This window comes from Borostomias antarcticus, assembly GCF_949987555.1.
Source record: "Borostomias antarcticus genome assembly, chromosome: 14".
Classification (NCBI taxonomy): Eukaryota; Metazoa; Chordata; class Actinopteri; order Stomiiformes; family Stomiidae; genus Borostomias; species Borostomias antarcticus.
Genome location: NC_140247.1, coordinates 24,908,652 through 24,931,343, shown reverse-complemented (window position 1 = coordinate 24,931,343; position 22,692 = coordinate 24,908,652). Strand labels below are relative to the sequence as shown.

Sequence of the window (22,692 nt, the reverse complement as noted above, 5' to 3'; positions counted from 1 at the left end):
GAAAGTGTCTGGCCTCTCTCCAGATTCCCAAGTAATAAGCATATAAAAAGAGGATGCCTAGGAGAAGCTGATAAAGCATTATCTGAAGATTGCAAAGAATGTTTACTTAATCATACATTCATTCATATTCAAATTAACTTTGAAGATGGTATTTTTCCTTTGATGAGCAACATCGGGGAAATGGATTTTATGGAATATACTGCATGCATTTATATAAAAAAAAGACAAAACAAATAGCACTGTAAAACATTGATCGAATATTTCAGCATATTCTACCTCAGTAACAAGCAGTTTGAGTGGACAGCTAAGACAACTTAACAGTGAGCACTACAAACACATTCTGAATTATGTGTTCTTTAGTATCCTATCAATGTAGTAGTAGGCTTATGTAGGATTATAGCATGGCAGAGCACAGCTTTTAGCTTGGTTTTGAAATAAAATGTGGTTGAAGGAAATTACAATCAACTCGACATGGGTGTCTCCGTACATTATTGTGAACACAATATGGTGGATACACAGTTATTAGCAAAAACGATGCCACATGGGAATTAAAGCTCAAGAGACATATGAGCTTTAAGTAGGGTCACAATGAAGTAATAAAGAAAAGAAAAGAAAGACTCAAAATTCAATCATGTATGACCAAAACAATAACAAAATAAACAGCAGCCTACAAGAAAATAAAGACTGCACAAACTACAAAAAAGACAAACTGGACATTTTTGTCAAATGTAAACACAGCACCAAGATCCAGTTCAGAAAACTAGATACTTGATATATTGAATGCATACCATGGCCACACATAATGCATTGGACACGTACAGAAAGATCACTCATGGGAGATGGTATACTAGCCCTTATCCTTCTTTAAGACAAATGAGTAACTTATATAATGGACAGCACCCTACAGTAAGCAAAATCTATCTCTGTGGCGCTAAAATCAACGCACTGCTTTTTACCTCATGAATATACGGATCATTGCGGGGAGGAGTCAAAACGGGCCTGGAGTGTGAGGTGGTCTACCGACTCGACTTCCTGCTTCCGTGTTTAAGTATATCGGTCCATTGGCTCCGTTCGTCACCTTGATCACCTTGATCCCCGTGACCCCTGGGTAGCAGCGCTCCGTCCCCGTCCCGCATAGCGCTCCCTCCGGCTCCTCTCCGCCTGTCAGTGCCGAGCGAGGCCGCCTCTCTCCTCACCTCTGATTTACATTTATTTCCCTTGCCAGAGTTTATTTATTAGGGCACTTCGCGTTTGGCACATCTCTTAGGGAATCATAAGCCCCAGTGTACCCGGGCATTCAAATGAGGCTCTCTGCCCACCGAGCTTCCCCCAGCAGAGTCAAGACACCACTTCATATTTCAAGCACGAAAGGGAGGAAATAGGAGGGATTATTAATTGAGACTTTTGCTGTGTGGCTGCCACTCTTTTGGGGGATGCTTTCCTGACTATTTCTGTGCGCTCGAAAACAGCTGATGAGGCGATGCTCAATCTGTGGACCTACGCCTCTCAGTCAAAGCCCCCTTGTTTGGTTTTCCTTGTCAGGCCTTGCTTGTTTTATGGAGTGTCAATCAAAACAGCTTAGCACTGCTTTTAATCCCTGCTGACCTCAAATACAGCTGAGCGGACTTCAATTAGCGTCACCACCGCTAGGCACTGCCAGCCTCCCTTTCTAGCCTGCTATTACTCTACTGCCACACAGCATAAAACCAGATATCGTTGCCAACGTTTCACTGCCGCCATTATCTTACAGTATTTTCAAGTGGAACATTCACTAGAAACTGGTTTAAATGTTTTTTGGGCAAGATTGCAAAGGGAGGTAGAATCTTAGCCTAGTTTTTCTTCTTTACATTCTGTCAATAGTGTAAATTGAGGTCTTGTAGATTTTGCAGTAGTACAGTAGATGTGAATTTTGCAGCTTGAAAATTAAGATTCCCAGCTTTCCGAGACCCTATTCTTACTACTCAATGCTGATGACGTTCATATAGACGTGACGGTCTGCGAGACTGAACCCCCTGGCTTCATGCTGCCTCCCCCCGCCCTCAACACCACCGACCACGGGACAGTAAGGGGAGTGTGAATGGGGTTGGCTGTAGTGGGTGGTGGTAGGTTTAAAAAGTAAGTAGTGAATTACCTGTCGGGTGCTGATTTGGCCCGCGGTCTTGAATCCCCCCTGACAGCTGCACTCACTGACACTGTACGGGTCGGAGCTGGCGGAGGAGCACTTGGAGAGCGAGTCGCAGCCCACCACAAACGTGTTGTCTAGGGGGAGTTCCTGGATGACGTGGTGCTTCTTGGGAGCCACCGGGGTCTCCGGTTTGATCTGAAATGTGGGCTGTGGGGAAGCAGACTTGTAATGCTTGGCTAGGTCCGGGCTGTCAGGTTTGAATGTGGTTGGCGTGGTGGCCCAGTTGTACTTCCCCATGGCCTGCTCATCCAGTTCCACTGGGAGGTCTAAGGTACCATTGATGTGCTCGTGGGTAGGGTCGTCGGGCTTGGACTCTTCGATGGTGACAAAGTTCAACAGGAGGCTCTTGGGGGACCGCTTCTTTTTCTTCTTCTTCTTCTTAATCTGACGGTTCTCCTGGTTGGGCGACACCCACTCGCCACTCTGCTTGCCCTTCTGGACGACCTTGTGGCGAGGCGTCTGTCGACAGCGCACCAGGGCCGTCACGAAAATGACCAGGATGACGGTCATGGTCCCCGCTATGATGGCTATGACGACGATCACGTACCCGTTGGCTTGGGGCGTCGCCTCGCTTCCCCCCACGTTACGGTCCAAGGGTGTCTCCATGCTCTTGCGGAGCTGCTCTTGGATGAAGGTGGCGTTAGACACAGTCTCGTTTACGAACAGGTGAATGAGCGCGATAGCGTGCAACGACTCCGGCTGGCCCAGATCTTTGACCTTGACCACCAGCCTGTGCAGACCCTGATCGGCAGCAGCTATCTTCTCTTGTAGCGTTATGTTCCCCGTCGTCTTGTCTATGGCGAACAGCCCTCTCGGGGAGCCTCCGACGATGCTGTATTGCAGCTCTGCGTTCATGCCTGTGTCGTTGTCGATAGCGAAGACCCTGGTGACCACAGAGCCCGGACTGGTAGCCGACTGAACCAGATCGTAGGAGTAGTTGGAGGCTGGGATGACAAACACGGGACGATTGTCGTTGACATCGACCACGTTGATGGTGACCTTGGCGTATGACGTGCTGGGTGGCTGACCTCCATCTACCGCCTTCACCATGAAGGTATACGAGCTCTGCTGCTCCCTATCAAAGGTGATATTGGGTTTGATCACCCCAGTCTGGGGGTCGATAATAAAATTGTCTTTGCTGTTCAGGATGGAGAGGGTGATGACCGCGTTGTCGCTGGCATCCGCGTCGGTCACCGTGATCAGGCCCACGGTGCCGTAGAGGGGCAGGTTCTCCGGCACGTAGAAGTTGTACTCGGGGTGAGTGAACGCCGGGCTGTTGTCGTTGAGGTCTTGGACGATTAACCTCACCGTGACATTGCTCTGCAGAGGCGCGGAGCCGTTGTCCCTGGCGATGACAGTGAACGAATACTTCTCCTGCTTCTCCCTGTCCAGGCGTTTGCCAACGGAGAGGATCCCCGACCGTCTGTCTATGTTAAACCCATCAGGCGTATCAGGGCCAAGAGTATAAATAATCTCTGCATTCTGTCCATTGTCGGCATCGGTGGCACTGATTTTTATCAACTGTGTGGACGGGTCATTGTTCTCTGGTATGGAGAGTTGGATCTCTGGTTGAGGGAAGATTGGGGCGTTGTCATTTTCATCCTTGATTTTAATTAAAACCATCGCCGACGTGTTCAAGGGAGGCTTGCCAGAATCGGAGGCTACTATCTTAATTGCATATTCCCTGGTTGTTTCGTAGTCGAGGGGAGCGGCGGTTTCCAGTAAGAACTGGTCATTAAACACAGGCTTCAACCGAAAGGGAACATCGTGGTCAGTGTAACAAGTCACTTTACCATTCAGATCAGCGTCCTTGTCTGTGACGGTAATTAGAGCTATTTTTGTGTTTAGAGGAGCGTTTTCCGACAGGAGAACAGTGCCATTAACCAAGTTCATTATGTAGCGAGTGTCTATGGAGGGAACGTTGTCGTTAATGTCCGTCAGGTTAACGATCACCGTGGCTCTGGAGGGGGTGGAGCTCCCGTCGCTGGCCAACACGATGAGCTTGTGGACCGGGGTCAGCTCGCGGTCTAATGGCTGTTTGACGGTGATGAGTCCCGTGGAGCTGTCGATTGCAAAGTGGCGCTTGGTGGAGGCGGAGACCTGGTTGCTGAAGGTAAAATGGATCTGGGCATTAGAGCCGAGGTCAGCGTCTGTGGCGTGGAGCTGGGTCACCGTCGTCCCCATCGGGGCGTTCTCCGGGACATTAACCTCCACCTCGCTGTCTTTGAACACCGGCCGATTGTCGTTGACGTCAGAGATGGTCACCTGGAGGATGGCGGTGCTGGATTTGGGGGGCGTGCCCCCGTCCTCCACCTTGATCTTCATGACGAAGGTGTCCTTCTGCTCGCGGTCCAGGCTCTGCTGGACGATGAGCTGGGGCCACTTGTCGCCCTCCGGGGTCTCGATGATGTCAAGGCCGAACTCGCTGACACTCTGGAATGACAGAAGGGAAATAATGAATGTTGTGGAACACACTAATCTAACAGCTGTTTTGGAATATTTTGAGTGGAAAAAACAAGACCGTTTGTCTTTGCTTAGTAAATTTAAATGCCGCAGCAAAAAAATAATAAAATAAATTAAATGGGGTGAAGGTTCTTTAAATCCCATTAGAAGGCCAAAAAAGCTCCTTAAAATATTTACTTCAGGGATAAAACCAGAGGACATTATCCACATTAGCAAAATACTTTTTCAAACTCTGGATACTGAGAAAACCTCATCTGAAAGCCGAATGGAGCTGTACTGTGCTTGCATACATCTCAGTACTTGTGGATAAACCTCCTTGGATCGGCTATACTGTACACAAATCCATTTTCATATTCTGGACCATTTAATCAACCTCAGTAGCTTTCAAGTATAAATAAAGGTTATTGAATTGAATTGAATTGAATTGAATTGAATTGAATTGAATGATGATATCTGCCCTCTGACAAGATGGCCGCTTGATCAAGCAGGAGACATTTGGGCCAGTGCGCGAAGGACCATGGTTCAATACTGTGGCAATTCACCATCAATCCAGACTTTGAAGTTAACAATGTGCCACTTATTGTCGACAGTGCACCTTTACTGGGAAAAAAGATGTGAATAAAAACGGTGTTCCTCTGCTTATTGCTGCTGTTCTATATATTCCTCTTGGGAGGTACTGCGAACAAAGTGCTACCAACATACTGTGTCTTCCAGTGCTGCTTTTAATGATAGAGTGGTTTAGCCTTCTAGTCTCCTCAGTGTCTTCTCAGCCTTTAGTAGAATGAGATTCTATTCTTCCCCCTATCATGTCTGCTTCAGAATAGAGGGGACAGCTCACCAGATTTGAGGTTCATATGTGAGAGAGACAGTTGAAAATGGAGCCACGGAGATAAGCTCCAATTTTAAATGCACTGAGACCATACTGTAGATTAAAGAGAGAGAGCGAGAGAGAGAGAGAGGGAGAGAGAGACACTGCACATTAAAAGAAGCTTTTCATCCAAGGAGGCTAAATCTGGGCGAGTGTAAAGCCTGAGGAGAATGAAAACAAATGCATATGTAATCCCCATGAGGAACTGTCTCTGACTGCTCAGACTAGGAAGAGCACTAGAAACCAGCTCTAATATTTACCATCTCTGATCCACCGTGAGGTGGTATACAGAAGCATTTCTGAATTAGAGGACAAAGTGAGAGGGACAGAGGGTGTCAGAGAAAAAGTGTGAGTAAAAGAGAGAGAGTAAGAGAGAGAGAACCAGGAAAGGAGAGAGAGAGAGAGAGGGAGGGGAGAGAAAGAGAGAGACAGAGAGAGAGAAAGAGAGAGGAGATTGGGCTCATGAATGAGACACATGCACATTACCAAACAAAGAAGCCCTTTGAAGCCCTCTCAATCAGAAGCAGTTTGATGCTAAAACAAGAGAAAGCATCCTCCTTAAAGAGATAAGCTCCATGCTGCACATAATATTGTATGAGATTAGCCTGTCTAGGCACAGCTATCAAATGAGATTAAGATACATACGTTCAATGTAACAGAACATTTGGACCAAATGTGTACCCACCCAGTATGCTTTCAAATCAGTATCACTCTGGTGTGAATATAGAAACCAATATGTCAAAAGGAAGCATGCACAGGAACAGATTGTAAATTATTATGTACTGTCCAAATGTGCTTGCTGTGAGTGTTGTCACCAGACTCAGGCATTACACTGAGTGACAGAACCACTTTCTGGAACCGGCACCACCTGAGCGATCATGTGATTGTTAGTTTATGATAGTAGGCCTAAGCATACAAATAAAAAATAAAAATGATACAGTAAGCATATGGTGAGGTACATTACCAGCATATGGACAGACCGTGCAGCCTAGGAACTGAAGACTTACATCAGTATTAAATCACTGAAACAGAACAAACAGGAATACTTCATGTTTCAAAAAATGAAAGTTATCTAACACGGCAGGCAGTACCCCAGTTGCTTCTAACAACTTTGTCGTTTAAAAGCCTTTCCCAGCTTTTAGAACACACAAAACGCTAGATCTCAACACAGTTGACTATACATGGAAGATGGGCTTTCATGATGGTTTGTAAACAGCAAACCATAGCACGCACACACACACGCACACACACACACACACACACACACACACACACATTACTGATTAAGAATGTCCTTGAAAAGGGTGCACACCTTCACACACCTCAACCAAGACTTTAGCATGTCTAGTCTTCAATTGGTATTGTTGATCCCGGGGCGAATGGCTGCTATGTCTTAAGTACTCTAACGTGAATTATGAGCCAAACATTCTTCCGCTTTTGCTTTAATTTCACACCTTTCACAAGACTGACAGAAGCCATTAAGCATACAGGCATTCCAATACCAGAGAGCTCCTCCGCCTTGTATTTTGACTGAACGCAAACATTTGCCTGCCGTTAGATTGTAATAGCTTAGGAAAGGCTGGATCAGAATATGAATCACCAGCCCTGAGGTTGGATGACCACACCAATCCCCTCTAAATGGATAAAGAGGGCAGATTAAAACAAGGCCGATCATTTGACCTCTCTGACGGCCGGCCTGCCTAAACCCTGATGATGATAAACTCGCTATTTAACATTCAGTTATGTGTCTACGTTGTCCCTATCAGGAAGGGTGTCCTATCAATGTGTCGGACATATTCAACTTAATCCAATCTCCAAATGATTGAGAGCTTGAGAGAGGAGGAGGGAGGCTGGATGACTCAAAATCTTTTCTGCAGATACTCTGAATACTCTAGATTATCAGCAGATGCATCTTAGAGAAGTTGATGACCTTATTAAAAACTCAGAGGGGACTGAGATTCTGTGGTGAATATATCAGGCACCCATGCTCATGCTGATGCCCGAGGATATGCTTGCTAACTGGTGGGGCTATTTATCATTGGCTATAACACTATTTTACAATGAAGGTGGATCTCTCTCTCTCTCTCTCTCTCTCCTCTCTCTCTGTTTCTCTCAGAGCTCTCTCTCTCTCTCTCACACACACACACACACACACACACACACACACACACACACACACACACACACACACTACTGGCCATGATCTGATGCATATCATTTTGACAATAGAAGCACTGGATTGTTTGTCTCCTCCTGTCAACCTCTGGCAGAAGATAATGTGTCAAAACCCGACACAAATGAAAACTGGAAATGCTTGACAGTCTCGCTGTTTAAAAGTACCCTTTACTTTGCACAAGCAGAACGCAAGCCAGAACAATCAATCAAATTTAGGATGCCATACTTAGTCAGTTGAAGGGAGAATCTACTCAGTCATGGCTGGCAGCTGAATATGAACACATTACTCCAACGCTGGCTTTGAGACTATTAACAGGGCCCATTACATCCATTCTGAAGTCCTTTGTGTATTTCAACTAGATAAGTGTGCAGCTAACAGCTAACTCTAAATAACCAGGCCATTAGATAAGCAACTAAGAGGCATATTACAGAAAAAAAGTCCATCCCATCAAAATAAGGTCTTCCAAGGTTTATCCTCAGGCTGCCTCTAAAACACTAAGTATCGATCTGCACAAGGTGATTCTGACCAACACCCGACTAAAACTCTTTTAGAGTTACTGAAATGGCTTCAAAATGGGAATACTGTAGATTTGGTTTCATCCAGTGTGGTGCAAACTCATATACGGTTGCAGGAGGGAAAATAAAACAATTGGATGGCCGGCTAGAGCCTCCAAACACACACACACACACACACACACACACACACACACACACACACACACACACCGACGCACACACACACAAAATTAAAGCCTCATCGTTTGAGCCAGGCCAGATTTGCGTGTTGTGTAGGGGAGTGAACTGGTCAAGAGGTTCTCTTTAAGTGATAGAAGCTCTCCCCAATGTGGAGCCGACCTCCAGCCCAGCAGGGTATTACTTTCTCCAACCCTGAGCATTTCTGAGAGCTCCTCTGCCGTGGTTCAGGTCAGCTCATGCTAATGCCAGAATTTCACTCATGCTGCAATTACAAACCATTAATCCTGCAGCTACTGCATATAACTGCCGTTGTGTATGTTCCTTTTCAGTGAAAAGACAGACAAATGTGCCTTTCTTGATGACAGCTAGCGACATGTTGAGCAGGCTTCTGTTGTAGCGGAACAGACCGTGCGGTGACGCATAATGGTAGAGATTTCAGGAGCGTGTCCAGCACAAAACAAGAACACTGGGCAGAGGATTATTAATATATTTATTTTGGAAGCTTCAGACGAGTCTCAGAGGACCATACAAAGATAGTCCGCGAGCTGGATTAACGGCCAGCAGCTATTCTAGGAATGCTTGCGCAAGCCTTTCACCAAACCCGATGCCTGTATTCTGCACCTCTGAAGAAAGTAGCAACACCAGAGTTTGAGAATATCCATCCATGTGTATGGTGCAAACCCAGTTTGGTATTCATCTCTGCGACATGATATTCATAAGATGCACTCAAGAATATGCGATAGTGTGATGCCTTCCTCAGGAGACAGAGTCACCGAGTCACCGAAGCCTAAATAAGGTAGAGGTAATGGAAGACTAGGAGACGAGATACAATATTGCATTGTGAAAAAGGGCAAAGAAAATGAGTGCAGATCATCGGCATAATGTGCAGAACATTGGATTGGTCATTTTCCAGGCATGAACAATTCAAGATGTTACATCCGGAAGGCCTTGGCAGAGAGAGCGAGGCTCTTTAAAAATGCAAATTAGCAATCAAGGCAGATGCGGGGCCGCAAGGATTCGGCTCATCCCCGCGCTGTGCAAACTTAATCTCATACTCCGTGATCGACGTGCCGTTTTCCATCTCACACTGAGCTCAAGAAAAAACATAATCATGTCACCCTGTCATGTCAACGTTTCGGGAAACCTGCTGTGTAATAGCAGGTAGTCTAATGACACTCCGGTACAGACCCCGCACCCTGGTTGGTATGTCAGAAGGTACCTCTGCTGCGCCTAGTTTCGTCACACTTCAGTAAGATTACAATTAATTAGCAAGGGCTCATCTGCAATTTCATCTACTGCAATGCACTGAGTGTTGTCTAGACTAGAATATAAATGGGGAATGCATGACATTATAATACTTTCTGGTGTTTTTTTTTGAGGGGGGGGGGGGCTGACTTCATTAAGCTACGAATGAGAATATTACCGCTGCGCTTTAATAGATTTTCATATCAATTAGATGATGAAATAAAACTTGCCTAGTTCTGCATGAGGGGCTTATTAACATACATACTGTAAGAATTTGCCTTTTCTTGTCCTATGTGCACAACATTAGATCAGTTTCATAGAGTGCATACATCCTGTATAAGGAATTTATTTCATATTATTAGCTCAATTTTTTTTTGTTACTGCATATCATTAAAGTTCTAAAGGAAACATGGCCCAAATCCATTCCAGATATGTAAGGTTATTTGCCCTATACTTTCAATTCCATGTTTAGACTACACCTGACCTGACAAACCCTGACATCTCATTCTGGGAACTGGGTGCTAAGCAATAAGTAAACAGAGGTTTAAGCCTGTCTTCAGCGGCTGTAATTAGCTTGTTAATTGATGGTCCTCCTGCAGTTGTCACCAATGCTAGGTTTGAGCCCAGGTTTCGAGGATGTTTATGGGATTCAAGGATGTGTATTTGATGTGTACAAGATACACGTACCATGTACATTGTACATGCCAGCACGCATCCTCAGGTCCCTGCCAGCATTACTTATCATGTAGCCAAATGCAATCTTTGCACCAATGAAGGAATGCAGTTTCTGTGACAACCAATGGGTTCCCGTATATGTTGAGGTTGAAAAGACCCTTTGCGAAGTTTGGATGCAAGTATTACAATGCTTGTAATATTGGACAGAATGAGGGACTTTAGCATTGGATTTAGCTTGATACAGGCCTCAATTCAATGCTCACATTCTGTTTCTCTCCGCAGATCAGTCTGGCCACGCTCCCACTCAGTTCCACCCGGCACATATTTGCCGTGCCAATCACTGTTTATCTAATATGGTAATACACAACCGTTTATCTAATATGATAATAGGGTTTGATACAACCACTGTACCCATTTTATACGATGATACAACGACTAACCCACATTCCGTTGCTCTGATTGGTTATACTGTAGGTCTATCCAATTGCGTCCAGAGGCATTTTAGTCTGCAACCGTTGATAAACCTTGGAAATCGAAAATAAACTCAGCAGGTCCAGACCCTTCGCATTTTTGTGAATTGGGTATGGCGAAGCCAGGCTATCGTCTACTGTGCTTATATTGACATACAGCACCTGTGCAGTCATGTCTGAGGGGTACATTGAAGTGTGAACTCACCTTGACAAGTTCATAGTGCTGAATCCCATTGATCCCAACGTCTGGGTCAAAGGCCGAGGGCACCGGGTAGCGGGTGTTTATGGCCGTGTTCTCGGGGATGGAGATGTTTATGACCGTCGACTGGAACAGCGGCGCGTTGTCATTGATGTCCTCGATGAGGAACCGGATCTTGACCAGACGGAAAATCTCATCGGGCAGGACGGCCACCTCTATCTCGTAGTAGCAGCGCTTCTCGTTGAACACTCCCGAGCAGAGCTTCTCGCGGTCGATGCGGTGGGAGGTGGTGAAGATCTCGCCGGTGCTGGCCTCCACCCTCACCAGGGGCACATCGCCCGTCTTGTAGACGGGCTTGAACTGCAGCGGCGAGGACAGCTTGACGTCCGGGTCGAGCGCCAGGTCCAGGTCCCGGCGCAGGTTCCCGATGCGGACATTCTCCGGCTGCTCCTCCCTCACCGTGTAGTCCCTCTCCTGACCCCAGGACGGAGAGACCAGGCAGGAGAGCAAGACCACCAGCACATGCACCTGACTTCCCAAGTCCATAATCAGAGTGATCGGGGAGCTTCTCTTCTGCGGCTGCAATTCTGTCACAATACCGGAATGGAGGGAGAGAGGGAGGGAGGGAGGGAGGGAGGGAGGGAGAGAGAGAGAGAAAAAAAAAGAGAGAGAGAGAGAGAGAGAGAGAGAGAGAGGAGGAAACAGAGACATGTCACTGCAGAAATGACATGACATTCATAGGTTCTGCAGTAATTAGTATTATTTCCCCTAATGGAGAGTTTTGAACTTGACCTTTACATGCTAACTAGCTCTGAGCCTGCATCCTTCCAATGTCTTTGAGAGCAAATTAACAGCAGTTTTACACAATTAACCTTCTTTGACATCCAATTGAACATGCAGACAAGAAAAGGTTGATAGTTCACACATTCTATCAATCTGTTCCATTGCAGTAATCAACTATTTCATATTTTCATTGCAGGCTACAGTATGAGGACTGAGAAGTTCTGGATCTGCAGTTGTCGGGGAGCAACCTTGCCTGAACGTTTGATGAATACTTAAAAGGCTCGGTATGAAGCAGTACATCTTGTGCTTGTATAAAGACAGCACAGTCTTCTCTTTTCCCCCTTAACTTTTAAGATGTTGCTTGTGATACCGTCTTGCTTTTCAGATGCCTGATCTTATATAAAACCAGCGAAAACATGTTAAAATGATAACTCTATATCTGCGCGTCAGTGTGGTACAGAATGTACTTCTGAAACTGATGTCCAAACTTAAGATGCTTGGGAAACAGCAGGCCCTTAGTGAGACACACATCATATGGTTATCTACTTCATCTACATCTGACAGGCATCCTGAAGGCTTCCTCTAGTTGAAAGTAAACTCTTATCGTGAGCCAGATTACACAAATGGCCGAGTGTGCGTTTAATGCTAAGACTCATTTATCCAATATTTAAACAACTTGTCTAAATCTCCAATATTGCATGGAGGCCATGTGTGTAAACAGATTATGAGATAAGGGCATTGCTTACCAATACTCTGCATTGGGAACAAATTGAATTAATCAATCTATGTTGAGGGCCACCATCAATCATAAACAAGAATACAATAATAACTTCATTATTGTTTCACGTGTTTCTCCTCAACATGTTCAACAGTGAAACTGTGCGCTGTATGATCTCTTTGTTCGAGCGCCCAGTATAGCAAAAATAAAGGCCTATGGGCTCTAGCACCATATGCCATTATCCATAAATCATCATACTGTAGAACAGACCAACAACTTGCTCCATGGTTACACCAACTTATGTTTCATACGCAAAAACTTTGCTGAAGGGCAAGGATTTCGATTGCCAAAACTTAAGTAGGTCAATGGAAGATGCTTGTTGGCGATACAGGACAGTTTATTATACATACTGTATACCAAATGAATTAAGAATCAGGGATGAGATGAGATGAGGCCACAGAGAAACAGTAATATACGTACATAGCTGTACACCATTTGAAACTGCTCTGCATGGTACACTACTGTACACACTGTCATTAGTGTGCATTATTGTAAGCATGCAATGCAATTATTGTAACCCACAATACACTTTGGTATTGTGGTTCCAGCTATAGGATCAAGTTTAGCAGTGAGCACTGCTATACATTTTACACTGTGCTGGATGCTGGATCTGATTCCGTATGTAAAGGGTTACTCCCAACTAATAGGTGGCCTCTCAAGGGCAAAATTCAACATCTTCCGTCCAATCACTAATAGGCCGGCATGATTTCCCTGCTCATATCCCACCATGTTCCGGGCCAAATTATTCAACCCCTACGTGTCCATCAAGGTGGACTGCTCAAAGTAGTGATGAGTTTTAGCCCGGCCCCATGGGTCAACATTAATAAAGACTTGTAATGAAACTTCCCTTTCCTCTCAAGTGTGGCAAAAAAAAAGTGTGATGTACGTCCTCACGCAAACGATGCACAGCTGTGCTGATTATAGTTGCTGGGCTTGCATCAAGTCACCGATGAAGGCAAATTGCTCTCTGTGTGCCTATCTCCCACGTTATCCAATGTGATGAGTGAGAAAATAGATAATTAATCATCACTATCTAAACTGTAAACCTTTCATTTAATGTGTTTTTTGAGCCATGCAGCTGCCCTGTGTTCACTCCCTCTTTTAAAATGGATATCTTCTCTCTGTTTCCACGTGTCTTTGAGACCGTCATGGAAGCCTCATTAAGGTCTGCAGTGCAGGAAATGGTTGAGGGTGATTTCCTGACAGTGATCAATGTGTTGGCTACTCCCACGAACAGCCGCGGCACATTGTCGTTTCAAAAATACCGATATGACATAGGCATAAGTCGCCGTGACAGTTTCACTTTGAAGCCTACCTCCTTCCTAGGTAGTGTGAGCAATTACTATTCACTCTGACAAGTGTAAGGAGTCGACAGCTGCTGCACCCTACAATATGTGATGAAGATGATATATTTTCTAGTTGTGAATAAAAGATCAAAGGATGATCTAGATTTTCTTTGCATGTGACACATACCGGACAGCGATGTGATAGGCTCAAGACTCACATGGGGAGTGTAGGGAGTTCAATCTCTCAAAACATAATTGATCCGCTATCAGCACCGACACTATCCACTAGCTACCAACAGACTGTCGAGCAGATTAAAGGGACGTTTTTCTTTTGACAAAAATATTAATATCATCGCCTTTTACCAACCTTTGCAGATCCAGTCACATGGTCCGGTGCCCATTCAGCGTTTACCCTAGGGAGTGCCCCCTTCCAAACTATATTTTGCATGTTTTTGTGTGGTTCTGAGCTTTTTAACTTTCAGAATTCTTGAGGACTCATGGCCTGCCGATGACGGTTGGAGGGTGTGGGGGGTGGGGGGGGTGAGGAGAGGAGACAGCTGAAGTGTCAGTCAGAAAGAGTCTCCCTTGCTTACATTTCACTAGGCTCCAGAAATGCTATTTTGAGCCCCAGACAGCAGGATTCATCCAGTGTAGGCAACTCTACCTTCTCTCTCAGGAGACGGGAGTGCAGGAGCAGACCGATCCTGGATCTCCTTACATGACACTATGATGGACAGGCTGCCCCACTGTTATTATCAGTCTGAGCAGAGGTGGAGGGGAACCACCTACCTCCCCAAAGATGGCAGAGTGGGGACACTTCGATAGCAGTTTGAAGGAGAAGTAACAGATGGAATATAGCACCAAACATCTTAACCGCCTGCACCCATAATAAGACTATTGTTTGGGTGTTGATGAACAGTCTTTTTGTTGTTTTTTACAACAGCAACCTTGATAAACCCAAGAGCAACCTAGTATTATCTCCTAAAACCAGACCGTGCTTTTCTCATGACCATCTGCTAGTGTTCATGCTTACTTTTCTTCTCTAGTTGGCGTAGGAGAATCATTGTGACCCTCCAAGAATGATTGTGGCCCGTAAAGATGAGGGAGATTAGATTCAAGATGGCCAAAAGACAGACAACCGCTCTCATAAGAACAAACATGTAGCTATGTTTAATTTCTTCACTTTACTCGACGAAGGGTAATATCCACTTCAACCAGCACTGATCAGCCCGGGGTTAGTCAGATGTGCCTATAGTTTCTAATTCAGATATCTGACTGATCTGAAATCATGTTGCGCATGAAATAACATTAACTTGGTGTGCGTCAATTTAATTTATCAGAGAAAGCTGCTTTAGCTTTTTTTATGCAGTAACCTATGCCCTCTAGGGGGCAGTCACGGTGTACAAACATGATTCAGAGACGCACAAATTATACTGACATAGTTGTCACTTTGAAGAACATCATAAGGACGTTGAACACTCTAGCTAGGCGTGAAGACAATCAGATGATATTACAATTATGTGCTGTGATCCGTTTACATAACTGATAATAAACCATGATTAAAAAAAGATCCTGTCTACAGCTGTATGTTATCCACGTTAACATCCCTAAGAACTCGGAGTAGTGAAGAGGACTTATCAGATATGCTAGTAATTAACAGAAAATGTCTGGCAAAGTAATCAAATGAAAATGACAGTGGTGCATTGTCATGGAGACTGTGCATACAGATCCTGTAGATCTTGAATAATGTATAACAAAGTGTAAACACAGAACACTAATTTATGTATTCTATAACTTTTATGCTTTCGAGTACATTACTTTTTCAATAGCCAGTTTGTGTGGGATAGAATATTCTGATTTAAATCAACAATTACATATATACATATATATATATATATATATATATATATATACAATGTAAACTAAATGAGCCAATGTGGAGTAATATGTTAAATATAAATATTGTTTTATTTATAAAAGTATAAGCTATACACTGTATCTATTCGAAATGAAAATAAAAAATGTATAAATGTAAAAAAAAAATATTCCTGCACTAAAGTCAAACAAACAAAAGTTATTGGATGCCATCAAGTACTGTGGCTACAGTAGGCTCATTTGTACAGCTTGAAGCGCTTCATAAGAAAAAACAAAACTATTGAGACAAAAAAACAAACCATAAGAGGCACACAACAAACCCAACAAGCATGGTTGGTGAATGTGTAGCCTTATAAACCTCTGGACCCATGGCTGTGTTTGTGGGCATAACCTTGGGGTAGCCTTACAGTAAGTGAAGTAGGCTAATTATGGGTGTTGTATTGCAGAAGGTATTAATTTCATGTCTCAACGCTTTAAAATGTTTTGAAACAATTGTATTAATTATGTAAGATGGAGGTCTAGATACAAATGTGCAAAATCCATTGAGACCTAAACTGAAACCCACCTCAGTCATTAACCTATCATTAACCACAGGCGACCGATTATCTCTGTGAATCGCCTATTCATATGCGCAATGGCTCAAATTAGGCCTATGGGCTAGTATCAAGCCAACCATTGTACCATTTATTATTTACCAACCTATTGCCTACACCCAAATTATTTCCATGGCTTTTAATGTTTTACAGTTAGTCACCATACTTTGAACAGTAAATTCAAACAGTGATGGGAATATGGTCCAATTTCAAATTAGGAGTAGGCTATACTTTTCCCGGGCAGCGGCTACTTGACGTACCGCGGATGATGCTCTGATGTTCTAATGTGGACTTCCCTCCCAGCGCATCTATTCAAACAAGCCCATATAGTGTGCAATGATGTAGGCTATAATGAACTAGGTAAAGGGAGAAGAGTTTGGAGTTTTGGATAGCTTGTCAAAACATAACGTATTGTAATACTTCTCAGAGTAGCCTACAAGAGAGTGCATCGGTAAACGCACGCCATGGAATTATTGCCATTGACCGTATTCGTCAGGTATTTTTTCTATTGATTATAAACAACTTTTATTACGCCTTAGCCACAATTAGTGTTATAACGCATAAGTGGCAGAATATCTCATGATCTCAAAGCTGTAGCCTATTTGAGCCGTGTCCCTGAAGCGCGCACTTGCACTGTGCGTGTGCGCTTACAGGCTAACGGGAGGCTGGTATGTAGTCGGAATACACCTGCCGAAAAGTATGCAGCAAAGCTTGCCTATGAAGTAGGCTATGTATCTGATTGAAGTATAGCCTAACCATGCACAGACTTGATGACTCGTGGTCGTCTGGCACCATCATGAACGCGACACACGCGTCTTTAAATATGCCATTGCCTATAATAAAATATAGCCTATAGGCTATACGCACAGATTCTAAAATTCGATTGAAATAGATGACATTATCATGATGCAGGGAGGATATTTGGAAAATACAACCCCATGGAGTGCAAAGAGACGAAAATATGGTCCTGATTTTATCTGATGGTATATGTGATTCAACGATCTGTTGTCAGTTATGCGGTTATCATAGAGGATGGGTCGGTGATGATCATCTCAGTGCAAGTCGGAAGCCGGCATACTGTAGTAGGCAATAGCCTACTCCAATAGAATCAAAGTAGGCTATTTGTCACTATCCAACAAATAGCCTATAGCAGGCGACTTAAACATATCGCACACTATGAGTTGGGACTCACAACAGCGAGTCATAGCCTACAGTTAACTTCTGTTGGCAGAATCAACCCATATTAGACAGCAAAAGAGACGATGCCTATACTGAAAGTTGATATAGCCTATAAAACAGAGGGTATAATGCTTACCTTAGGTTATATCCCTCGAAACAGAATATGGACAATCAATCGCAATTCCCGTCACGTAGCGACATCACTGCTTTACAAGAAGTGCCATGAATTAGACTGAAGTACTGGAGAGAAGGGGCGAGAAAATCCTCTTCGGAAGCGGGAAAATGCAAATAAAAAAGGATATCCACTACTGAAAATTATCCATGTCCTAAAAAATCTATGGTCCATGTGCGTAATGCAAAAAAAGCATTGCTTGCGAATAACTTTGTTTTAAAGGAACGATGTAATTCCTCCTCAGATATCTTGGTTTAACTGTGGCTGAATCCCACTGGCGGAGAGAGACGCAGTTGGTCCAAGAAGCTTGATTTACATGAAGTGGCCTATCCTACGTGTTTTTTCTCTCTTTTTTTCTCAGATTCGCCCTGCCTCAAATCCCTACAGATGAAGAAAAGCGCACAACTGTGTTGAAGCGGTATAGGCTAACAAAACTTCCAAGAGCGCAAGATAACAGTTTTAGAATGGCAAGAAGCGTGCGTGTTAACGCTCAAGCGTGTTCATTCATTCACCACTTGTTTGTTTCAGGTTTAAGGTTATGCACAACCCAAAAAAGTACATAAACGATTGATGGCGATAGTATTTCTTCCCTCAACGGAGTTGGATGGAAGTGCGCCTTGGTGTAGCATCACTTAAGAAGCCGCGATAGGCGTTACGCCGTAGCGATCGTGTGCTAAGCTGTATGTCTCAGAAGTAGTATGAACTCAGTCCCTTAGTACCGCTCACCTCTCTCTCTCTGTCTGTCTCCGATTGACATCATCTCGGGAGGAGGAGCCCGCAACACATTTCATAGCCCCTATCCTCTTAAAGCTGCACTGCTTGGAGGAGATGCTTGTATTGAGATTTAGCTGGATGAGGACCACTAGCCACCGTGTTCCAGTCCAGATCCAACAACCGCCTGAGAGAAGGAGGGGGCACTGTTCTCTTTTATAACAAACGTTGATTTTCCGTTGTTCCAGCATATCATATCATATAATAATATATATATATATATATAATCAAATATATCATTATCAGACTCCTGTAAGTGATACGTGGTTATCCTGGGCTCTCTCCCTAGCGCATGGACTACGTGTGTCAATTCAGCTGATATCCGTTTGAGAGGAAGGTGTGATAACAGAGTGTTTAATATTTACTGCTACCTGTGTTAGTTTTAGACCTAGTGTCTACTTTTCACGTCTAACAATACCAAAAAATGTATTCTGAGAAGTAAGAATCTCAATAGGAGTTGTTCTATGTGATTTATGGAATTTGTGGGGGCTGACAAAAAAGGCCTTAATACACTCAGCCACAAATAGGTCAACATAACTTTAAATCATAACTCTTCTCTCTCAGCTATTTGCTCCATATCAGTGTATAGTGTTAGAATCATTAGATCGGAGCAACTCAGAAACGTGATAGATAATACAATGGCATCATTACAATGATTTCATATGTAGCTGCAAGGCATGTAAAATCAATGCAATTAATTGTGTTGCCTATGTAGTCTGAACAACAACAAAAAACATTTAAATATATTTTAGAGTATTTCTGCTTAAATTGAATAGGACAGCGTAAGGACAGACAGGAAAGGTGGGAGAGAGAGAGGAGACATGCAGCACGTGGCCAAGGTAGGATTCGAACCCGTGCCGCTGCGGTAAGGAGTAGCCTTTACATGGTACGCACCTTAATCCCATGAGCCACTGGGACACCCACGGAAACATCTTTTCTGCAGGACATAGGGTATGGGTGTCCAATCAGATTTAGGCATCAGCATAATATTGATTAGCTTGAGTGATCAGCGTTTACTCCCCCCCCTGCTAGTCATTGACATGTGATCAGGCGAGCCCGTCCCCTCTATAAGTAATTCATGTTGATTTTAATTGGGGCACATTGTAGAGGTCAAAAAGGTTACCGAGCATAAGAGGTCATCATCGTCAGTGTAACAATCGATCACCTCTGTCAGTTTGACTCGGCCCCACGCCACCCTGGTGTAACAAATCACTTTGTTTTTAAAGCGGTTTCCCCCTCCGGCAAGGTGTCCTAACTAGCAGCCCCTCCACCTGTGGTCGGCCTCCTGCTCATCCATCCAGCGCTATTAGGTGTCACACTCCTCATCCCTTAAGACAGAGGGGGGGCGGCGGGTCAGATGAGCTCCGCTGTTCAGTACAAATAGTGTTTCACAGTCTCACTACGACGGGAGGCAGATACCCCCTGATGCAGCCTATAGTCTCTCTCTCTCTCTCACACACACACACACACACACACACACACACACAGAACACCTCTGCGTGCCCACAAACAGGTAAAGGAGAAGAATAATTTCAGTGCCCTTGTTTTCAGAATGAACGAGTGAACATGTGTGCATGGACACACATGCGCGCATGCACGCACACACACACACACACACACACACACACACACACACACACACACACACACACACACACACACACACACACACACATCAAGAGAACCAAACCACCAGTGAAGCTTTGACAATGAAGATGTGGGAATACAATATGTTGTATTCTTTAAAACGGTTAAGAATATTGAGTGTTAAAATATGATTATATCCATATAATCCCAGACATACCATACAACACATAACGGTCTGAACAGCCTAACCAATCTTCTATTCCATGAGGTTAGGGGACTGTGCACGTCAGACCTTAAAGCATTTGATGGTTTTCTACTGTTTGTCGTTGAAGGATTCCTTTAAGGCGTTTGAGGAATGCAAACAGGAAGTTGTAGAGCTAGGCACAACATTCAAGTTATGCATTTCTGATCAGTTGGGGAAATCTCTTAAGAAACCGAGCATGTATATAGGGCAATATCCTATTAAATGTTTCATCAATGCACACCATGCCTCATTTTTTTTTATGTGGGTTCACTTACTGTATAGAAAGTTATTCTATTCCAGTTTGTGTCTGCAAGAGGCAACTTCTGTCTTGTTTAATCCATGGCTGAAACCAACCTTGGTCACTGTTGCAGTAAAATACATGAGACCAAATCTGAAGATAAAATGGTGATGTTTCACTTTCCCTTATGTCTCATTCCATGTGTAAAAAAGAAAGTTACGTTTTTTTGTTTGTTAGCATTAATAGGTTTAAACCCTCAAAACACCAACATCTGATGGATAACTCCAGGCCTTCATCAATCCTTTCAGTATTCCTGTGACATAAGAATCATAGGTATAGCTACGCTGTCCTGTAATTTTCAGGAAACAGGCAATCAAAATGCGGACAGAGAGACACAGCACTGGAGGGGGGAGGCTTTTGTTTGCTCCCTCAGATATGATCAAATGAGTTTTCCTCAACGGTGCCTGCGTGTGTAATCTGCATGTGGTAGGCCTCCCCGCTGAATCCATGACTCGTCGTTTGTACCTAGAAGAGAAATAATTGGGTGAAAAGAGCACACTCACGAATATACGTTATCAGTCTGGCACAGACGACCTAAGATTGAGGGGGAAGGGTTAGGGCTAAATTGCAAGGTAGGCCTTACTCATGTTCTTTCAAAATGGGATTGATCCTTTACCCACTATTTCAGATGGCTATGTCAGTGTACAGTACAGTCTCTACATTATTAGCTCTGCCGGTTTAATAGGCTAAGCTTTTAATAACCTGTCATAACAGACCAAAAAGGAAGTTAGTCTTTTCTCTTTTATTTATTTTTTGTTCAGTTTCTTTTTGTTCAGTTTGTTCAAAGCCTGTTATGGATTTGGAATATATATTTAAATTGTAATATGGTGTTACACTATCAAGCCCCTCACGTCTACATATGGTGTTTTCAAGTGTAAGAAAAACACATCTAGAAGTAGAGAAGGTTAATACCAGTGTCTGTCTGTCTGTCTGTCTGTCTGTCTGTCTGTCTGTCTGTCTGTCTGTCTGTCTGTCTGTCTGTCTGTCTGAGTGGATACAATTGAAGACTGAGGTTAGTCAGGACTAGGAGTGTAGTGGAGGGTTAACCCGAGTAAACTCAGTTCACGTCTTTAAAATGAGGATGAGAGTTTACTCACCTATTTTCTGATCAGCTGTGCTCATCAATGAGGTGAAACGAGGTGAGTCAAATCTGCACTGGACAGAGATTACCCACCTCTTACCACTACACCCCTCTTCAAGACTAACTTTTTTTCTTGGTCTTAGGGGCTGGGTTTGTATCCGTAGCAACAGTCAGGAACCTCGGATAAGAACTACAAGACATGGTTTCTGTACATCCCGCTCTCTCCCTCTCTCGGATTTCAAGAGACACAATTGAGAGAGAAAGAACAGACAGAGTGGACAATCCAATACTGTATTCATACGCACAGTAAATGGGGCATCTGAGGAATGGTGAGAAAAGGAAAGGAGAGATGGAGAGTTACATGTTGTGACCTTTGCCATACTGTACAGCCATGCAACATGCATGCCTTCAGTTCCGTCCTGGGCCCCATACTGGCTGTGACCAGGGAAAAGCCTTGAGGCATGACCACCATTGGCTTGTCACACCTGAGAAGGGAATTCTAAGCTAAACAAAAAACAATATAGGCCCACAATACGAAGGGCATAATGAGATACAAGATTTCAAGGGCGCTCTTCTCTATGCTGATTTGTTTCAATTATAAATGGCCTGCTGTAGGCCCCCTATGATTCTGAGGGCCATATGTAATGACCCATTTGTTGTGTGCTATTAGTATTTCAAGAGGGACGTCTTGTATCTTGCCATCAAACGACACTGGCGCATAACATGTGTACATTTGTGCGGAATTCAGTCAGGGGTACAGTTGTTTGTTTTTTGAGGGAATACAATGACCTATACGCTCGCAGTTCTGGTGCATTTATGTTAGGGTTATGCATGTGGAATGAGCTCATCTTGGATCTACTGTGAGGCGTTTGTGAATTAGGGCGCCTTCTGGGCTGCCTAAGGGGATCTTGCGTTAGCCTTGTTGGTGTTTGGCCTTGTTGGTGTTTGGCCTTGTTGGTGTTTGTTTAGAGTTGTGTGTTTTACAAAGGCCTAGAAACACACCGCGGACTACAGGTTTTGAACCCATATGCGTCCTCTAGTCTAAACCACCTTAAGCCGATTGTGTGTC

At 43.9% G+C, this 22,692-nt stretch overlaps 1 protein-coding gene across 2 annotated transcripts in view; it reads right to left on the bottom strand.

Annotated features, from left to right (window-relative positions):
• Positions 1-11,522, bottom strand: part of pcdh11 (protocadherin 11) — a gene marked incomplete at both ends in the record, with an annotated part of 154,635 nt that extends 143,113 nt beyond the window's left edge. For both annotated transcript variants that reach the window (XM_084448742.1, XM_084448743.1), the window contains 2 exons: positions 2,132-4,618; positions 10,983-11,522. In XM_084448742.1, coding sequence (XP_084304868.1) covers positions 2,132-4,618; positions 10,983-11,522 — 3,027 coding nt within the window. The remainder of the gene's footprint in view (positions 1-2,131; positions 4,619-10,982) is intronic.
• Positions 11,523-22,692: the final 11,170 nt, after the last annotated feature.